The sequence below is a fragment of the Triturus cristatus genome, chromosome 4_1 (genome assembly GCF_964204655.1).
Source record: "Triturus cristatus chromosome 4_1, aTriCri1.1, whole genome shotgun sequence".
Classification (NCBI taxonomy): Eukaryota; Metazoa; Chordata; class Amphibia; order Caudata; family Salamandridae; genus Triturus; species Triturus cristatus.
The window spans coordinates 782,013,867-782,035,345 of NC_140585.1; the positions used below are offsets into that span (position 1 = coordinate 782,013,867).

Sequence of the window (21,479 nt, forward strand, 5' to 3'; positions counted from 1 at the left end):
AGTCAGGACAATGTCGAGAGGATGTAGAATTGCTGGGGATCCACAGAACCACCCAAGGTAAGTAGATAAAGACCCCACGTAGAGCGTGTGCAGTGTGTGAACACGACCGCGTGCTCCATACTAGTCATTGTGCAAGTCGCGGTTGGATTTTTAATGATTAGGGGCCCTTCCCAGTGGACCCTGAAGAAACCCCGTAGAAGACAGGAGGTTGGAGAGCAACCCCACCCATGGATACCGTGGCACCCGAGTTACCTAACCAGGGAACCCGGGTGCATAGGTGAGAAGTGGCGTTGGAAACCGCCGTCAAACCCAGTGGAGGACTACAGGAAAGTACCACTGCTGGAAGAGTAGATGATGTCCGGAGGAATCCAAACATGGATTTTTGAAGAGGAGTACCTAAAAGCAGAGGTGACAGAGTCTGTCAGTCAGTGGTGACCAGGCGACTTGGAAGACAAATGCCCTCCGATGTTAGGTGATTCAGGAAAGAAGACGGTGACCTTGACTCTGCAACTGCGAGGACCAGGAGAAGCTGAGGATGACCAGGACCCGGATACGAGCTGTCCCACGAAGGATGTCGAGTGCTGAGGTGTCGGTGTCCGGCGGGAGCACCAACATGTCTTGGCAAATGCAACCCACGCAGGAAGCCAAGAAGATGCACGGTTGGGACCAGCAAGGTCCAGGAGACTCACCCACATGTAGGGGAGTCAGGGCAGGCCCTGAGCTATCCGGGAAGCCCAAGGAAAACAACGGTGACCCTCAAATGGACCCCCAGGCCGAAGACACAGGAGTCGCAAGAGGACCGCATGCAGCTCACCAAAAGATGCAAGCCACGATGCACACGATGAGGTGTGGCTGAAGATTCTGGTCACTGGGGGTGCTCGAGGTTGGAGCTACTTGGAGTGCGAAGATCTTCTTGAAAATACGACAACAAGCCGTTGCAACTGCAAAGGGGATGCGGTACTCAGGGGGTCGGTTTTTGCAACCCCCACAAGGACTACTGGCCTCAAACTTGGGGAGAGGTTAGAGCAGGCCTCGGGAGCTGTGGAAAACTACCACCTACGATGCAGAGCCCACGGAGCCCGGAGGAGCCAAAGATCTGCAGACTGGTCAACTTAGTTGTGGTGCCTGCGAATGCAGGGGAGTGACTCCTTCACTCCAAGGGAGATTACTTTGGTTGTCTTTGATGCTTCATAGACCTTGGAAGGTTCCTGTATGATGCAAAGGCACAGACGATGCAGCAGACTGGAAGGGAGACGAGTCAGGCACAAACGATGTCCAGCGAAGACCAGAGTGCCTAGACTGTAGAAGTGCAGTGGTTTCAGTTCTGAATCTTATCCCACATCGAATCTAAAGACCTACACCCGGGTAAGCCCTTATGTACCCAAGAGTAAGGGTTGGGAAGATTCAGGGGACCCTCCCAGGGTAGGTTCTGGACAGGGGGGAGTTTACTCCCATGTCCTTTGTCCAGTTTCGCACGGCAGAGCGGGAGCCAACGACTCACAGGACTAGTTTGAACTGGACTATGCACAGGAACACCAAATGCGCCCCTCATGCAGACTTTCAGGTGCTTGGAAGCGCACCCACCCAGCCCTAATACACTAAATCCTGTCTGGGAGGTGACAGGGGCTCGAGCTTGGCTCAGCAGCAGGAGAGCAGAAATGTGTCTCTGATCGGCAGCAACCATTTTGTGCTGTCTGGGACTAGAAGGCTGGTACCGGGAACACTGAGAGTCTAACGGAGGGCTCTTCCAGTGCTTGTAATCACACCTCCCACCCTGTTTACGGTGTAGGGGTTTGATTCCAACATGTTTGATACCAAACATGATAGGATTTGTTGCAGCTGTTTTCGAGATGGGCATCGTGCGATTACGCAGTGCCCCTCTACATAGTATATGGCCGCTTCACTGGCAACCCGGGAAAATGGACTCCATAGGCTACAGGGGTGTCCTGCTCATGCAGGGGCATCCTCTCACTTAGAACCAAGCAACCTGCCTTCAGGATTGTAAAGGCCTGCTATAGGGGTGACTTATAGTTTTTAAGTGCAGTGACCCTTATATATAATAAACCTATATCTTTAGTAAGTGGTGCATGCACCAACTTACACAGGCTGCAATGGCAGGCCTGTAGTTCCATTTTGAATGGTCTCCTAAGGTTGGCATAATACATGCTGCAGCCCATGGGAGACCTCTGGGGTGCCTATGCCCTGGGTACAAGGGTACCATATACTAGGGACTGACAAGGGTACCTCAGTATCCATCCTGGGATGTACGTAAGTACAGAGAACAACCATTTAGGGAGAAAGAAGATAGACTGGGGTCCTGATTAGCAGGATCCCAGTCAGACTAGTCAAAAACAGCATCACATCAAGCAAAAAAGTGGGGTTGACCATAGAAGCAGATCCCACTTTCCTACAATATAGACTCCTCCTTAGAGAGGCAGTTACTGTTTCTGCATACTTTACACTTTCGTTGAACTACTGAATGTTTACATCTCCTGCTTTTGTTATAATTTTCCAATATAATTTCCCAACTGGACCTGTCCATTCCAGGTATAGAGCATCAGCATCATTGTGACAACATCTTGGACAATCATTTGATTTTACAGTATAAATTTTACCAAGCAAACTGAGACATGCCCTAAGCAGAGATTTATATTGTTAGATCTAGTTTTAATCATTTTGCTTTTATTATGCGCCAGTGTTTTAGTCCAATCGTTATTTGTTAAGTTGTGTTCCAGTATATCTTTCTCACTTTTCTTTATCCTGTAAGGACTTTCTTAGTTTTTCAGTAATTAGATTTCTATATAAGGCCAAAATCAGTGCGCCCCCTCCTAATAGTGTAGTTACTGCAGCCCATACACCTCCATGGGAAACTCTCATTTGTAGTCTGTACAAACCTTGTCTCTTTTGTATGAAGTAGAAATTGGTCCACCTTAATTCTGAATCGGGTTTCTAGCCTAGTTGAAGGTCAAGAACTTGTCAGTCGTATGTATATCACATTGGTTTCGTAACCTACCTCATTCTTCCCCACCAAATTAGGCTTCTGACATAGATTAGAAAAATCACAAGGCACCAGATGTCATTTTCTGCAGGAAAAAGAGCATGCTTTATTACCTTTTCTAGATTTTGGATGTCATTGAAGCCAAATAGGGGAGTCTCATGCTTGGCTATTTTATCGACATCAATAAATGGTTCAGTGGTTTGTCTATGTGGTAGCCCATCAATAATAGTGGTTCACAGTGAGGTATTTGATCCAGCCGCTTAGGTTAATGCTGGAGTTGTGATACCAAGTAATAGCTTTCACAATGTGGTAAGTTAAACCTCCTTTTTGATAAGGAAGCTTAAGGGCAGATAATTTGATTCTGGGATTGGGGTTTGCCCATAACAAAATCAATCAACATGCTGCCTAATTTTTGAAAACTTAACTTGAGTAGCATAATCATAACATAAACATAATCATAACGCACACTGGGATCACTTTTGCTTTTCATAATGCATTGGACTTGCTAAGGATTTATAAATCTGTGTTTTTTCATAGACAAGGGTCCTTATGATTTAAAATCATTGGGCAGATCATAAGGTTTGGGTACTACCACTATCTTTTTCCCCCACATTGAGTAGGGTAATTGACCAATCTGTGGAGCCTCATTAGCAATTTCTAATAATTTTTCCATAAGTAGAGAGGCAGTTATCTGATAGAATTCAGATGGAAGCCCATATTATACCCAGGATATTACCACATTGCATATCTGATTGAGCTGCCTCCAGTTCCTTTTTAGAAAGTGGCGCTTCTACTTGGGGGACGTTTGGCAAATCAGCCCTTCCCTAATAGTCCCAGACGTGTTCTGGCTCAGAGGTCGTCAAATGTGTGTAAAGTTTTCTGAGATATTTTTATAACACACCATTAGTAGCACCCTGAATATTTTGGAACACCCTTTTTACATCTGTAATCTGTAATATGGTTTCTTTTTGAGTTTTGCTTTCCAATAATCAATCAACCATTTTCCCTCAATTATTCCATCCCTCTGGAGCCTCTGGCAATAAGATATGTATGTGTATTTACCTACCAGAAAATATATATCCCACAATTTGTTTTTATTCTATTACTATGTTGATGTAATTTGGCACCACTGGCGCACCCCTGCTCCAATGTAGCAATTTTCTCTTCCTGCTGCAGTTGTTGACCTCTCCCCCATACTTTACTAATAGCTATGACTCTAGCCACGACTTGTAATACCTCCCATTTATTTGCCTTGATTGAAGTCAATCCCCAGTATGTATTACTATATTATGTGAGTGTATCTCTAATACTAGAAATCAAACTCTTCATCCTGAAGTGTCTCATCCCTAAGTCGCCAGATAGGGATGCAGTTGGGGGTATCAGTCTAGTGTAAGTTAATATCAGTGGTGGAGTGATCTGACCAAACCCTGCCCATATAGTGCATCTGCACACAACCGTTGAATAATTGACAGCTGGAAAAAACATAAGGTCAATCTACTGCTGGAACCATTTAGTAGGGAATGCAAGGAGCATTCCACATGCCTCTTATGTTGTGTTCTCCGTACATCTATCAAGTTACTTTTCCCTACATACCAGCTGCGCAGTAAGTCTATGTTCAGGAACTTTTCTAGGGGGATCTCTCTTCAATATGTGACTACACACAATTATAGTGACCTGTCCTTATCATCAGTGTTCTCATCCACGATGTCACCAAAACCAACAACATGGGAACAAATTACTTAGGAATTATATTGGGTGCATACACATTCAATAATCAAAATTCTTCCCCATGTCTTGCACCACACTCCGTTATATCTCCCTACCAGGCCTTGTTGTATCCCTGTGACTTTAAACATTCTCTTACTATCCAGCCAAAGTGCCACTTTCCTTGAGAAGGAGTAGGACAATGAGAACATCTGACATCTCCATCTTTTAGCAAGATGACTCTGTCCCAGTGTGCTAAGATGTGTGTCTTGTAGAAAAGTAGGCTATTGTTATGTTTTGTTGCCTAATGCTCTGTAACACGGGCTATAGTAATGCAGACACCAAAAGATCATCTACAAGGGGATAGTCATTTGTTGTTTTCAAAATAGCTTTACAAAGCTGATTCAAACTGTTAGATATTTAGCAGATCTTGATTAAATTGTTGACTTTGATATGTCAGTATTAAGGTAGTCTGCTCGGTTCGTAGTTTCATTATTTCAACTAACAATAACAAAAACCCAACAAATTACTGCTTCCCTTAGATATAGAGTACAACACATTTCAATACCTGACTGTAGCATGCAATTTTCACTTAATAACAGTATCTGAAAGAAACACGTAGTGATAGATGCCTTACCTTAGAATTACCCCCAGCCGTCAGACTGGATCCGGAAAGTTTTCGTCAGCAGTACCCATGCACGTCAGTAGGTGTCGTTGTGCGGCTCCGTGTGCGTCGTTGGCGCCGAGATGACGTCGCTGGAGCTACTTAGACGCGCCCACGTGCGATGACGTTAGTTCTTTCTTTTTCCGCGCCAGCAAGCGCAGATCCGGGAAGAGCAAGTACCCCCAGTCACTTTTTGACTGAGTTTTTTCGAGGCCTTTTGTCTCAGTTTTTTTGAGTCGATCGACTCCTGGTGTCGTAGGGATGCCCGGCTTTAGGTACTGTGGGGACGCCACCACGACTCTAAGTCATGCCCCAACTGCCAGGCCATGGCGCCGAAGCCTTGCGGGAGCGGTCCCGAAAGTTGCTGGAAGTCCGGGAGTCAGGGCCGCGCCGCTCAAGGTCCCGGTCCCGTGGGAGGTTGAGGAACCGGTCGCGGAGCCGTCACCAACGTTCCTCTGGATCTAAGTCTTCACACTCTGGGCCAGGTAAGTCGAAGCATTCCAAAAAGAATTCGAAGAAACGTCGTCGCTCCTCGACTTCCTCTCACCTGTCCCGCGACACGGCTGAGGGTGCAGGTGGTGCCACCCTCGTGGCTCCGGCGGAGCCTGCGACGTCGCCGCCGGCCTACCCACCTTTTACGGGTCCGTTGGTGATGCTTGCTCAGGTGCAAGAGTTTCTTGCTGCCATGGCCCGACTCTTTAGGCCGTCTGGCCCCGCCGGTGCGCCACCGGGCCCCGAGGGCCTGACTGGGGGTCCTGTCCTTCCATAGCCGGCGGCTCCGGCCCTGGCATCGCAGAATCCCCCAGGATCGGATGCCGGTTGACCTTGTATCCACTTCACCGACGTCGACCCCACCGGCACCACCTCCGACGTCGCCTATTTCCCGGGACGACGTCATCCCCAGTATCAGCCCTGAACCGGACACAGTGCCGGATCGGCGTTGTTCGGTGCCGATCCCGACGCCGATGGGGCCTTTTTTCCCCTATGTCCGTCCTCCTTATTTTCAGCCTGTTTTGCAGACTTCGGAGGAAGGGGAGGACTGGCAGGGGTCTGAGGACCCTCTCACACAGCAGTGTGATTATGATCCGGACAGGGCAGAGGATTTGGGGGACGCCAGTGGTCTTGACACCTCACCTGACCTTGGCATGCTGTCCTCTTCCTACTGTGGCTATGGAGGTTGCAGTTGCGCAGTGGTAGTACGTAGGGCAGCCGAGGCCCTCCACCTTGAACTCCCTATGGTGGCCGTCAGGACTAACTTCCTGACAGAATTGCTTCAGCCGGCGGCAACCTCTTCGGAGCCCTTGCTGCCTTTTAATGACGCACTTTCTGACGTCCTTTTGGGCACTTGGTCCAGGCCCAGCACAGGGGCTCCTGTGGACAGGAACGTGGCCCGCCACCATCGCCCGGCTTCGGGCGACCCCCCTGTTCTCTCCCAACACCCCACTCCCGAGAGCTTGGTTGTCCAAGCCTCTGCTTCCAAGAGCGCGTTCCCTTCCACACCTCCGGATAGGGAATCCAAGAAGCTGGAACAGCTTGGCAGGAAGCTGTTTTCATCTGCCAGCTTAGGGCTGCAGTCGGTGAACACCACATGCCTCTTGGGCCATTATTCCCACTCTCTGTGGGATACCGTTGCGCAGGTGCTGCCCAACTGTCTGGAGGAGTCCCGGACAGTACTCTCCCAAGCTATAGCAGCTGGCAGAGACACAGCAAAGTTCACCATTCGTTGTGAGCTTGATACCGCCGACTTGCTGGGCAGGGCGATTTCCACGACGGTGGTGCTTCGGCACCACGCCTGGCTGAGAACAACTCGCTTCTCAGGGGATGTCCAGAACACCTTGATGGACATGCCCTTTGATGGCATCCGCCTTTTTGGCAATAAGGTGGATAGTGCGTTAGAGCGGTTTAAGGACTCACGGGCTACTGCCAAATCCTTTGGCCTGTCGGCCACTCGCCCTCCTCCGCCTTACTCTTTTCGCGGCCATGGAAGGGGTTCCCCAACAAATTTGTTCCGGAGCCACAGGCCTGCGAAGCAACATTTTCAGTGCCGCCGCGGACGTGGGAACCGTCGAGGCGGTTCTGGGTGACAGCGGGCGGGTCAGTCCACCTCCACACCCACAGCATCCACTGCAAAGCCTTCCTAGTCCGACCTTTCAGGCCCATCAGTGGATGGCAGAATTTGCCATCATCTCCCACACTGGCGCAACATCAATTCGTACAAGTGGGTGCTGTAAATTGTCCGAAGGGGCTACTCCCTCCCCTTCAAGACTCCCCCTCCAGCCATGCCACCTCAATGCCACTGCGTGTCGGGGGACCATCTTGCGCTTCTTCAGCAGGAAGTCACGGCTCTCTTGGCCAAGGGGGCCATCAAGCCCGTTCCTGGACCAGAAATAGGTCGTGGTTGTTATTCCCACTACTTTATGGTCCCCAAGAAGGACAAGGGTCAGCATCCTATCTTAGACCTTTGGAACGTCAATCGCTTCCTGCGGAAGGAGAAGTTCAAGATGCTCACATTTGCTCAGGTCTTGTCTGCCCTAAACCCGCAAGATTGGATGGTAGCGTTGGACTTGTAGGACGCTTACTTTCATATTCCCGTCCTGCCTGCCCACCGGCGTTACCTGCAGTTCTCAGTAGGCCACGAGCACTTTCAGTTCACCGTGCTCCCTTTTGGCCTTACCAGCGCCCCTCGGGTGTTCACGAAAGTGATGGCGGTGGTCGCAGCTCATCTGCACAGATTAGGGGTCCCAGTCTTGATGACTGGTTGTCGAAGGTGGGCTCGCCCCAGGCAGTCGTCTCCCATCTCCAGACTACAGCCGACCTCCTGCATTTGCTGGGGTTCTCCATCAACGTGCCGAAGTCGCACCCGATTCCCTCTCAGAAGCTCCTCCTCATCGGAGAGGTTCTGGATTCGGTGCAGTTTCGGGTTTATCCTCCCGAGCAGCGAGTCCGGGATATTCAGGCTATGATTCCGATCTTTCAGCCTTTATTCAGGCTTTCGGTCAGGATGAACCGGCTACTGGGCCTGATGGCCTCCTGCATCCTGTTGGTGGATCATGCCAGATGGCATATGCGGGCTATGCAGTGGGACCTGAAGTTCCAGTGGGCACAGCATCAGGGCAACCTGTCCGATCACGTCCATATCTCGGAGGGCACTGCACAACAATTGCAGTGGTGGCTCACAAATCGCGATTGGGTCAATGGCAGATCCCTCTCCCTTCCCCAACCGGAACACACAGTGGTGACGGACGCGTCCCTTCTGGGATGGGGTGGACACATGGGAGAGGCATTTAACAGAGGACTCTGGTCTCCGGTGGAGTCCCGGCTCCATGTCAACCTTCTGGAGCTTTGGGCGATCCGACTTGCACTGAAAGCATTCCTTCCCTCTGTCAAGGGGAGAGTAGTGCAGGTGTTCACGGACAACACCACCGCCATGTGGTACTGCAACAAATAGGGCGGGGTGGGGTCGTGGACCCTATGTCAGGAGGCTCTGCATCTCTGGACATGGCTGGAACATCAGGGCATTTTCCTGGTGGATCAACACCTGGCAGGTTCTCTGAACGCCAGGACGGACAAACTAAGCCGCCGCTGCATGATGGATCACGAATGGCATCTGCACTCGGACGTGGTGCAAGGTCTCTTTCAGCAGTGGGGAGAGCCTTGGTTAGATCTATTCGCCACCAAAGAGAACGTGCAGTGTCATCAGTTCTGCGCGTTGGAATTTCCAAAGGCGAACCTCACTAGGCAACACTTTTTGTTGCGAGTGGAGTTGCAGTCTACTATACGCCTTTCCACTTTTCTGCCTATACCACTTCTACCCAAAGTGCTGAAGATCAAGCGCGACCAGGCCCAGGTTATTCTTGTGGCTCCGGACTGTGCCCGAGCTACTCAGCATGGCTATCGATCCCCCGGTCCGACTGCCTCTTCGGGAGGATCTTCTGTCGCCGCAACAGGGGACGATCTTCCATCCGAACCTGTTAATCCTCCACCTCCTTGCGTGGAGATTGAGTGTCGGCAGTTGATGTCTTTTGACCTGCCTTCCGAAGTTTGTGATGTAATCTTGGCAGCCAGGCGTCCCTACACTAAGACGGTATACGCCTGCAGGTGGAATAAGTTTGTGGCTTGGTGCACAGCAAAGGCTGTTGATCCCCTTTCTGCCCCTCTTTCAGAGTTCCTTCTATTCCTTCTTTCTTTGGCCCAGCAGGGCTCTGCTCTGGGCACTATCAAGGGCTATCTCTCGGCCATTTCTGCCTTTTTACGGCTTCCAGATCAGCCTTCCCTTTTCAAGTCCCCTGTTGTAAATAGATTCTTAAAAGGCATTACTCATCTTTTCCCTCCTGTTCCTTTCATAAGTCCTCAGTGGGACTTGAACCTGGTTCTGACATATCTTCACAACTGTCCTCTTTGTCTTCTCACTTTAAAGACAGCTTTCCTGGTGGCCATCACCTCTGCCAGAAGAGTGAGTGAGCTCCAGGCTCTTTCTTCTAAACCTCCTTTTCTCTCTGTCCATCCGGACAAAGTGGTTCTAAGGACTCGTCCATCTTTTCTGCCCAAGGTTGTCACTGTCTTTCACATCGGGCAGACCATCACTTTGCCGACCTTCTTTCCACTTCCACATCCCTCAAAAGAGGAAGAGAGGCTCCACCGTCTGGACCCAAAACGTGCGCTCTCATTCTACCTAAACCGCACACAACAGTTCCGGGTGGATGACCAGCTCTTTGTTGGCTACGTGGGCGCCAAGAAAGGTTGGGCAGTGCACAAACGGACCATCTCTTGGTGGGTCGTTCTGTGCATAAAGGCTTGTTATTCTTTGTCTAAAAAGGAGCCTCCGGTGGGGCTGCGCGCCCATTCTACCAGAGCGACGGCAGCCACTACTGCTTTTGGGACGGGGAGTTCCCTTGCATGACATCTGTCAGGCAGCTACGTGGGCCTCGCTGCACACGTTTACCAAGCACTACTGCCTGGACAGCCAAGTCCGGAGAGACGGCTTCTTTGGCCGTTCTGTTCTCCAGGACTTTCCGGTGTGTTCTTGGTTCGCAGACCCACCACTGAGGTTGGTATTGCTGGGGTATCTATTCTAAGGTAAGGAATCTATCACTACGTGTTTCTTTCAGATGCATAAGTTACATACCTTCGGTAACGATATATCTGTAAGAAACATTAGTAGTGATAGATTCCTTACCGCTCCGCCATTCCTCCCCGTTCTGCGAACTGATTTGTAGGGTAAAGGTCACCCCTTTTAGGGCCCTGGTTTCATGGCACCAGTGGTCAGTTTCTTGCATGGCTCTGCGTTCCTGGTGCGGAAAGTCGCATACAGAACGGATGTCAGCACGCGTGGGCGTGTCTAAGTAGCTCCAGCGAAGTCATCTCAGCGCCAATGACGCACGCGGAGCCGCACGACGCCGCCTACCGATTCGCAGGGGTACTGCTGACGAAAACTTCCCGGATCCAACCTGACGCCTGGGGGTAATTCTAAGGTAAGGAATCTATCACTACTAATGTTTCTTACAGATATATCATTACCGAAGGTAAGTACCTTATGCAACAAATACACAGATGGACATTTAAACAGTCATTGCTTGCTCACTTCATCTTGTTTCTAACCCATAACACAACCCAGTACTAGCACTCATCAAAGAATATAAAATATGTAATTTGCTTGGCACTAAACTTTGCACCCCTGACTTCCTGTTCCTACCTAAGTGGCTATCTATAGGCTCAACATAGTGTCTGGTAGGTTATCATGAAAAAGGACCTGTTGGGGGCACAGTGGCGCCCTCTGAGCGACGATCTGTCCAGTTTCAACATTGTGTCTGCAGGTGTCAAGATCTTTATTTATGTGCTATGGCTACCATAGCTCAGGAAACCTGAAATATACTCAATGTTGAGGTTAAATTGCTGCTCTCAATGTTCATCAGGGATAATAAGTATTCTATATGGCAAACTCAGAAAAGTTTCTCCCTGTGGAACAGGCTATTTGATTCTAATCATGATTTAAGTTGGAGACAAGTCATCCATACATCTGAGGACAAATGCCTCTTTGAATGCTTTTTGTTTTTGCTATCTTTCAAGCCAATCACAGACTGTCTTAGGTGAGCTGAAAAGTCTGATTTGCCTCCTTTTTTACCTTCAATTTCAGTGGGAGAACAGCTTGTATTTCAGTTTATATTCTCAAGCCGTGTTTTTTAAGCTTCCTTGGACTTACTTTGGTGTTAGACTGTTGTGTGTAATCAGGGTATATTTGAAATAACAAGAAGGCATATTTTGCTGATGTGGAAAATCTATCCCACTGAAGGATAGCATCCATGTCTCTATTATTCAGGAAATTGCCTATGATTGCCATGGGAGGTGCACCTGGTTTCTGATCAGAGTCTGACAGTTTTGAAAGTCCCCTAGGTTTCAAAGTGTCTTGAATGCATTTTTCCATAAAGAAATCCGCAGACAGACCCTCCGGTATTTCCTGTAATTCCAAAAACGGGAAGACCTCCTATCTGTGCCTTAAGCCTTCGTTTCTGGCGTAATTCAAGAATGGAAGTCTGCATCTCAGATACATTGTTTGTGATGGTTTACACAACTTTCTCATACATCTGTGTTCTGTCCACTGCCTTTCTAGGATATTCCCTTATGAGGGTTATTTCGATTGAGACTGTGTCCTATTTTGTGCTCTAGCTGTGTTTGGCCTAAAACCTTTCTGAGATTTAGGATCCATATTATGTTTTTGTTTAGCAAGGGAAATACTGTGATGTCCTCGAGCACTGCGGTTGGTAAGATTCAAAGCAGGTAATAGACAAATATTGCACAAGCTTACCTACACAAAAGGAGGAGGGAGAAATATTTAAGAGAAACAGTAGAAGTGGTGGTAGAATTAGGTGCCTAATGCAGAGAATTCAAAGAAGATCTTGGAGACAGGATGTAGGTGGCCTCCAAACAATTGAAGAGCAATGAGTGTGTGTTTACCTGCTTTGTTGATAGTGCTGCTCCAGAAAGCCTTTTGGCTAAATTAACACCCTTATACTGCAATACTGCGTATATTCAGGGAACTTATTTTTACCATTTCCTTTTCAATCTCAAATAGTTTCTTAGCTTTAAATATTACATTAAATCCCCTTTTGTTATGACAGTATGTCGCATGTTTTCTGCCCTGGTTTTGTGCTCCCATCTGTCCCATTAGAGGTTCTTGTACAGGGAATGCCACCTTATGTGGTTTAGTGACAGATAAACTAGGAACAAATGCTTACCATCTAATTGTCTAAATGCTGTCTAGCATTATTCGTGTACATTGCACATTCCCCCTTTATTCCTGACTCAGCTCTGCATGCCAGTAATATAAAGGAGTCGTGTCCTGGCGGATACTGCTGTTCCAAGGAGAAATCAAATTTCATACTTTATTCATCACCAAACTTTCTTTTTCTTTTGTGTTTTGATTCTAGTTGTAAGTTCAAAAGATTGTTGTGACTTACCACCCATCTGGGCATGACATAATAGTCTCATGCCACAACAGAATTATTTGCTCAGTATGACACTGTGGTTGTATCACATATCTAATTTGAGTGAAAAGCCATCTCTTATCCATTTCTTTAGTGTAAGGACTTCATTGCCGGGTAGATTATACTATGTGGTGTTGTATGTGTTGTGATACAGTTCAATATGTAATCTAAGGAATTTTGTGAAAATGAAGAAAGCATAATAAAAAAAAATTGAACATCCACAAATCCAAATTGATGAAATGTCTTATTGAAGAAGGATAATGATGAACATACCTAAGAACATTGCCAGTTTACAATTTAAAAAAGGAAACAAAACAATGTAATGCTGAATTTATGTATGTGCCATTTGTATAGCGTGAAGCTAGTTGAAAGGCACAAAAGTCGGTGAGCCTGATTGGTGTGGGGTGCTGATCGTGAAGGCTTTGTAAATGATACAGCTGGTTCTAAAAGTAGCAGGGACCACCAGAGGCAGTCAGTGGCGGTCCATCAGGAAGGTGGGATGATGTGGTCATATTTCTTCAGGTCATGGATGAAATAATCTGCGTTGCGTAAGATGTCCCATAGAGGCCATGGATCAGGGCATTGCCACCATCCAGTTGCATGAGTGTGAGGGCTTGAATACAGTTCTGAAGTCACTTTCTAGTTGGAACAGTTTCACTTTTTTTTTAATAGCGAGAGCTGGAATCAACAAAGCTTTGTTTCCTTGGTAATGTTTTCTGAGTGGTGGTTTGTGTGGACGGTGAATGCATAGGCATTGGGTAAAAGTTAGGGTTCAAAGCAGTCAAGGTTCATGCAGTCATGCCACGTGTTAAGGTGGAAAGTGGGACATGGTATGGGTCAGGATTATAGTCAGAGTGGACAGTAGGGTTAGAGTAAGGGTTAAAATTAGAATAAAGCTTGAAGGTAAGGTTTCACATTTGGGTTAGCATTAAGGTTAGGGATACAGATAGTGAAATCGTATTAAGGTAAGTGATAGATGTAGGGCAGGTGTCTCCAAACTTTTCTGTAATAAGAGCTACTTAGATTCAGGGAAAATCATCTTGAGCTACTGATATTATTGATGTAATAGTGATCACCCCATCTAAGATTATCAGCAGTGATCACATTGGTGCATTAGGCAAGTTCGCAAGCAGTTAAGTAAAAAACACATTATTGATTTGGAATACCTCTACATGGATAATATATAAAAACCATAGCTGCAATCCCCCTGGCATCAAGGTCATAATATAATAAATATTTCCAACTCAAATAGCTTTAAATACAATTTGAAAAGTCAACCATTTTTCTCCAAACATCAGTTTATGAATTCTGAAAATACACACATTTTGCCGCATATAAATGCTATTTAATTTTGGTATGTATATAATAATTAAACCAAGCAGAAGCTTGTATATTTGTAGGCCGGACTGCATACAGGAGAGCTACTCAGAGTTGGCTGAGACTCCTGATGTAGAGAATGATATGTCACAGAAAGAGAGACCCATTGCCACTGGTTGTTACTCCTGTGCATACGTTTATAACTTGTATTCTGACATCTTATATTGTCTCCTGTGAGTAGCTTTGAGAGTATACAGAGTAAAAACAAAGATCATGTATGGGTTTTGAACTTGTGTATTCTTTCTTCTGATAAGATGTAACTGCAGTCAGACTAATATTCCCTTTTTCTGTTTTTTTGTAGCAAACAGAGCCGTCTGGGAGGAGATGGTGAATGCATGCTGGTGCGGCCTGCTTGCAGCTCTTTCATTGCTACTTGATGCGAGGTATTCAATCATATCTATCTATCTATCTGTCTATATGTGTATATATATATATATATATATGTATATATATATATGTATATATATATATGTATATATATATATATATATATATATATATGTATATATATATGCACTCAAACCACTCTCAGTACTTCCTTCCGGCGAACTGACAGAAACGGACCACAACGACAAGTCAATGGCAAGGTTCTTTTATTACTCTTTGTTCCTCATCTTATGACGCGTTTCGGGCATCAAGTGCCCTTGATCACATAAGGAGCTTGCAGTACGCCATCTTTTTTATATATGATTTGTGAAAAGGAACACACCTCCATATTGATAAACAGTGAAGAAAAACTTCCTTTTGTTACATGCTACAAATCATTGTAAAGTGCCTCAATAGCAGAAAGACAGACCTCAACTCATTTGATCGCACACCTGATAAACATTACCATTCGCATTTGTTGTGGCGCGTATTTTCAATAAATATTTTAAGATATGTTAAATATTTAGAAAAACAATAAAGTTTCAAAATTAAATAAAACATGTATAAATAAATTTAAAATATACACATTATCACACTCCAACAAATGTAAAATTAGCGAAATCGTGTGCAAACGTCTGCTTTCAGAAAACATATAACTGCTTAAATGCGTTTTGTTTTTCCAATTTGATTTTGTAAATATCAGCATAATACTAATTTTCAAAGCACGTATTTATACAAGAGAAGAAAGTGCCTCGTGCAATTCTGTGCAAATAATTCCTAAGTGTTATTTAAAAATTCTAAAGTGCTTCATGCATAACAATTAAATATAAAAATAAATAACACCAAGGAAAAATATAATCATAAACCATATAAAATTCAGTTAATTTCTAGTGTTTCTTTAAAAGAACAGGAGTGTTCATAGATGATGTTTATATGTTCGATATCTATATAGAGTGAACGCTAGTAGATTTAGGAGACTTCATCATGTTTGTCACTACCATCGAAAGTTACCATGGGTAATGTAAACAATTGCACTTATTTACATTAGTTGACGCCCTTTAATAAGATGTAACTTAAAAAAAGTATATCATCATTTTTATGGAAACCTATTTATAAGGAAGCACATAGGAGGTACAAGAACCCAATTATAAAAAAGTATGTAGGTCCTCCGTATTGTTTAATCCATTCGGGAATTTACTGTCAAGTTCTAAAATGGTTTTCGTTTCCCGCTGTCGTAGTAATTTTTCCCGGTTTCCTCCCCTACGTAGGGCTGGAATGGAATCAATCTCAAAATAGGATAAACATTTAACATCATTGTTGTGTGCTTCCTTAAAATGGCGGGCAACGGGATATGCCGGATCACTATTGATAATTGCTCGCAAATGTTGCAATATTCTCACGTGCACTTGGAGCTTCGTACTTCCCACGTGCCTAAGCCCACAAGTACACGTGAGAACATATATTACGTGATCAGTACGGCAATTGTAGCTGCCCTTTATGATTACTTCTTTTTCTCTAAAGGGCGTTTTGTATTGTGTTGTATTTACTCCAAATTTACAGGCTCTGCACGATGTGCACTTGAAAAAGCCCTGTCTAGGTTTTAACCAGGATTTATTAATGTTCAATTCTGGACTATTTTTGGATAATTTTGATCCCATGGATTGTGTCTTTCTGAAAGTAAACACTGGTTTATTTGGAAGTCTCGAACTTAAAATACTGTCAGTGAGGATTATGGGCCATTTTTTATTAATTATTGATCTTATTCTCCTCTCTTGTCGACTATATGCTGTTATAAGTCTTGGTGTGTCATTAGTTGCATCTGCAGGAGAAATGCCATTCTCGTTATTCTGTGGAAGCAGTGATACTCTTGATCGATTTTCAGCTTTATTCACAGCTTCCATCAATATTTTATTATTGTATCCTCTTTTTCTTAAACGAGTTAAAGTTTCTTCTTTACAGCTTTCATAATCAACTGGTGTACTGCAAATACGTTTTAGTCTTAAGAGTTCCCCGTAGGGGATACTGTTAATAAGGTGCTTTGGATGCGAGCTGGTTGCGTTTAATATTGTGTTCCCTGCCGTTGGTTTTCTATAGGCAGTAGTGACTAGTTTTCCTTCATTAATGAACACATTTACATCTAAAAATTCTACTTTAGAATAGCTAATGTGCGATGTGAAGTGTAGATTCATACAGTTCGTATTAATTGTTTCCACAAACTTTTTGGCACTTTCCATATTATCATTCCACACTATAAAAACATCGTCAATGTAACGCAACCAGTGATCAATATTCTTGGTAAAGATCTCAAGGTGTTGTTTTCTGAGGACCTGCTCCTCCCAAAAGCCCACATGCAAACATGCGTAGCTCGGAGAGAAGCAGGCACCCATAGCAACACCTTGTATCTGCTTGTAAATTTCCTTACCAAACATAAAATAATTGTTATTCAAGCACCATGTGATAAGGGACATTAGCATCTTATTGTGTTGGTAATATTCACAGGGTCTGGACTCCAAAAAATGATTAATGGCAGTTAAACCAGCAGTGTGTTCTATACTGGTGTACAATGATTCGATGTCTAATGTTATTAGCACCAAATTGTCTCTCCAGACAATGTCACTAAGTTTTTTCAAAAAGTCACCAGTATCCTTTACATACGAGGGTAATGCTTTCACCAATTCTTGTAGAAAAAAGTCCACATATTCACCCACATGTTCCATCATGCTATTAATTGCAGAAATTATCGGGCGACCCGGAATTGGTGTTACATTCTTATGGACTTTTGGTAAAAGATACAAAAAAGGAAGAACAGGATAGTCATTAAACACATATGAAAACTCTTCTGTGGTAATCAATCCTTCCCGCTTCCAAAATTGTAACTCCTTTTTTAAGGAATCCTTAGCTTTATTGTATTCCCTCATAGTCGATTTTTCATAACATTGCTCGTTACTTAATTGTCGCATTGCTTCCAGAACATATTCTTTTTTAGGCCATAAAACAATGTTGCCGCCCTTATCTGATTTTTTAATAACAATTTCCACATCTTCACTTAACTTATTCATCAGATTTTGATATTGTATTCTGTTATGCTGTAATTTACTTTTTTTATAATTCACTTGGTGGTGCAATTTTTTGATGTCTTCTATGACACGTTCATGATAAATATCAACTGCGTCTTTGGGCATCATTGGTAGAAATGTCGATTTGGGCTTATAAGGACTTTCACCTGCTCCTTTTTGGTGTAAATCAATTTTGTGTAGCCTTTCATACATACATACATATATATATCCACTGAAAAAACCATAGAGTGCACACAGGTTATAGTTAGCTGGAAATTTCACTCGTAAAAAACCATTGAAATTCCCCCGTTATAGTTAGTTCAGCTAACTATAACTCGCGCGTCCGCAATCCACTGCTGATGACGTCACATATTACATCACTCATGACATGCTCAGTGACATCACTGATGACATCACTGATGACATCTCCAATGACTATAACTATAACGGGGGAATTTCAGTGGTTTTGTACGAGTGAAAAGTCCAGCTAACTAGAACGCCCCTGAAACCTATGGTTTTTTAGTGAATTTCTAAGGTTTTTTAAATGCTAATTGCTAACAATACACTGCCTGAAACCTATGGTTTTTTCTGTGAATTTCAAAGGGTTTTTAAATGCTAATTTCTAACTATGTGACGTCATCAGCAGTGGATTGCGGTCGCGTGAGTTATAGTTAGCTGAACTAACTATAACGGGGGATTTTCAATGGTTTTTTACGAGTGAAAAGGCCAGCTAACTATAACATGTGTGAAACCTATGGTTTTTTCAGTGAATTTGCAAGGTTTTTTAAATGCTAATTCCTAACTATAACGTGTGTGAAACCTTTGGTTTTTTCAGTGAATTTGCAGGGTTTTTAAAATGCTAATTCCTAAGTGTGAAACCTATATCTTCCCTAAACTTATTAAATTTTTCACGGTGCGCGCACCGTCTCCGTGTGCGCATGCGTGCGTGCTCCGTGTGCGCATGCGTGCGTGCTCCGTGCGTGCTCCGTGCGCGCGTGCTCCGTACGCGCATGCGCGCATGCACGCGTGCTCCGTGCGTGCACGGCAAGTCATGTGATTACGAAACAACACTTTTCATTGGTTCAAAGTAGTTTCAGTTCCAGAATCTTCCAACACCACACCCACTCCCCCCATTAATACTTCTTATTTCCTGGGAGAAGGAGCTGAACTGCTTTTCCTGCACCTGAAAATGGCAGAACAGGAGACTTCTTCATGGAGTGAGGAGGAGACCTTTGTGCCCCCAAGGCAGAGGAAACAAAAGGACTCATTTATTTGGCATTTTTTTACTTTTACAGAGGGTCAGAATAAGGTGAATGCTCCTAAAGTCACCTGCACTGTTTGTGGAGTGGTCTTATCTAGAGGAGACCCTAAAACAAAATACTCCTTTAGTATTTACTCCATGATAAGGCACTTTGAAGCAATGCATCCTGTGGCTTATGCTCGGGCTGCAAGAGACAACCCTCCAGCAGCTCAGCCGAGCACATCATCTGCAGCCGCAGCACAGCCGAGCACATCATCTGCAGCCGCAGCTTCACCTGCTTCTAGACCTCTGGATATGCACCCTCTGTTCCAGAAGGTGCATATGCGGTGCAATGTCTGCAATGCTGTTCTCTGTTATGGTATGGCATTAACCTAATAGAGAACAAGATACAGCAGCACACATGCTCCACCCCCTAATTTTTTACCTTTTTTTTTTTTGTTCCTGGTGAACAGTTTTTCATTTTTATTTATTTTTTGCTGCGTTTTTTTTTTTTTTTGCTGCTTGACAAAAAAAAGTTCTTTTCAGAACTCACTTCACTTCTCGAAGAAGAGCTATATTCCTAATATACTGTGTTGTAATTTTTTTAATGATTTTTTTGCCACCGTGCGCGCACCCCGCGATTTAAAAAAAAAAGAAAAAAAAAAGTTTTTTTTACCCTTCGGGGTCCTTCAGGGACCCCCTGACAAAGGCTAGGGGGTCAGGAACTCTCTACCCTGCCCCCTTTTCACGTTCTCCACCTTTCTGTTTCACTGTCACACACAAAATGGCGTCCGACACTTCCTGATTTCGACCGATTCGAATGTTGACTGACATGAATCCACCAATCAGAATTACGCTCGCACACGGCACCGTGCGCGCACGGTGCGCGCTTATAGATATTTATGTGCTTTTAACTGCAATTTTCTCAGGAACTACTGAACAGATTGACACCATATATGCAAAAGGCACATGCCTGACCTGAGAACTACCTCTTTGCCAAATTTCAAGTAATTCTGTTCAGCCGTTCGGGCTGTACCTTCGACTAAAGGTCCTATGGGAAAATGCATGGGGAAAACGTGTTTTGGGCCCCCCTTTTTTCTCGGCCCCCGCTTGACGAATCACCTCGAGACTTTCAGGGTAGGAGCTGAGCGGAGCGCCCCATTAGTTTTGAAAATTTCGCAAGGATTCGTCAACCGGCGCCAAAGTTATTCAAAATAGAATTTTCAGATTTCCTATGGAAACTCGGTCCCAACTATAACTATCTACTGGCGACCGCCAGTAGATAATATATATATAATACATACATACATACTCCATGGGTTAGAATTCTCACAAGCAAGATTTATAGAGACATTTACATTTTGCTGCTAATATTCAGGGGCGTAACACAGGCCCCTGCATCCCCCGCAGTGCGGGGGGGCCCTGAACCTCCAGGGGGCCCACTCAACAGCGCACTTCGCCTGGAGAGCTCCAGATTGAGTCCGTAGGGCGCCCCTCCATGTACCATGCAGGGGGGCCCCCTCAAGTTTTGTTACACCACTGCTAATATTTATACTTGTTTCATTCTTCAGAGTGCTAACTATTCGTGGCCCTGGAATATGATAATGCTTTTTTATTACATTATCTAAGATAAAGCGCCTATGCAGGATCCGGTGCAGTGTTATCCTCAAGAGGTAATGAGCATCTAACAAGATAGAGATTTTTAACAAATCAAATAGCATAGTAAAGAAAATAAGCTTGATCAATTCAAGCGTGAATTAGAAACCATGTAGATTTATTAAAGGGTTTAAAAATGTACATTAAAAAAATTAATTTGAGAGTATAGCTCTGCTCCCCAAATATAAAAGAGAAAGCTCCCAAGAGACAGGCAGAGAAAGCCAGCAAAGCAACTCTGGCTCTCCTCTGAAATGAGCCCTCTTTTATAATAAGAATACACAATAAAAATCATACAGTCAGTATGCAGTGAGCAAAATGTTACAGAGGCTCAGCAACTCAAAATTTATTATTTATTTATTACATTTATAAGGCGCAACAGCTACCCAAAAAGGGTTTCCCGGCACCATGACAGATCAGAGACTATGATGAAACAGCTTACAGGTTATTGGTTAAAGAGGCAAGCCTTCAATTATTTGCGAAATTGGTAGAGCTATGGGCAGGGCTTTCCAAAGTGAGGGACCAAGATATGCAAATGACCTTCCGCCCATCCAAGATAGTCTAATTTTAGGAATGAAGAACTTCCCCTGAGTGAATTAGCAGAGATTTCGAGGAGGGACATATGGGCGGACCAGAGATTGCAAGTATTGAGGGGCAACCCCTATTTTGATTTTAAACATGTAGCTCAGGGCTTTGAACTTGATTTGGTTCTCCACTTTGAGCCAATGCAAATCTCGTAAATGGCCAGAGATAGAAGTGGCTCTAGGAACCCGGCAAAATAACCTTGCAGAAGAGTTCTGGACCATCTGCAGCCTACGAGTCACCTTATTCGAACCCAGGTAGAGAACATTTCCGTAGTCCAGCCTTGAGGTGATCAATGCCTGGACTACCGTTCTCTGAGTGGACTCTGGTAGCTTCCAGATGATCTTTTTTAGCCACT

General features: G+C 44.6%; 1 protein-coding gene across 2 annotated transcripts in view; it reads left to right on the forward strand.

Moving 5' to 3' along the window:
* The window catches only part of MON2 (MON2 regulator of endosome-to-Golgi trafficking), a 1,036,128-nt gene that overhangs the window by 467,357 nt on the left and 547,292 nt on the right, over positions 1 to 21,479 (forward strand). For both annotated transcript variants that reach the window (XM_085653355.1, XM_085653354.1), the window contains exon 13: positions 14,526 to 14,607. In XM_085653355.1, the coding sequence (XP_085509481.1) occupies positions 14,526 to 14,607 (82 nt within the window). The remainder of the gene's footprint in view (positions 1 to 14,525; positions 14,608 to 21,479) is intronic.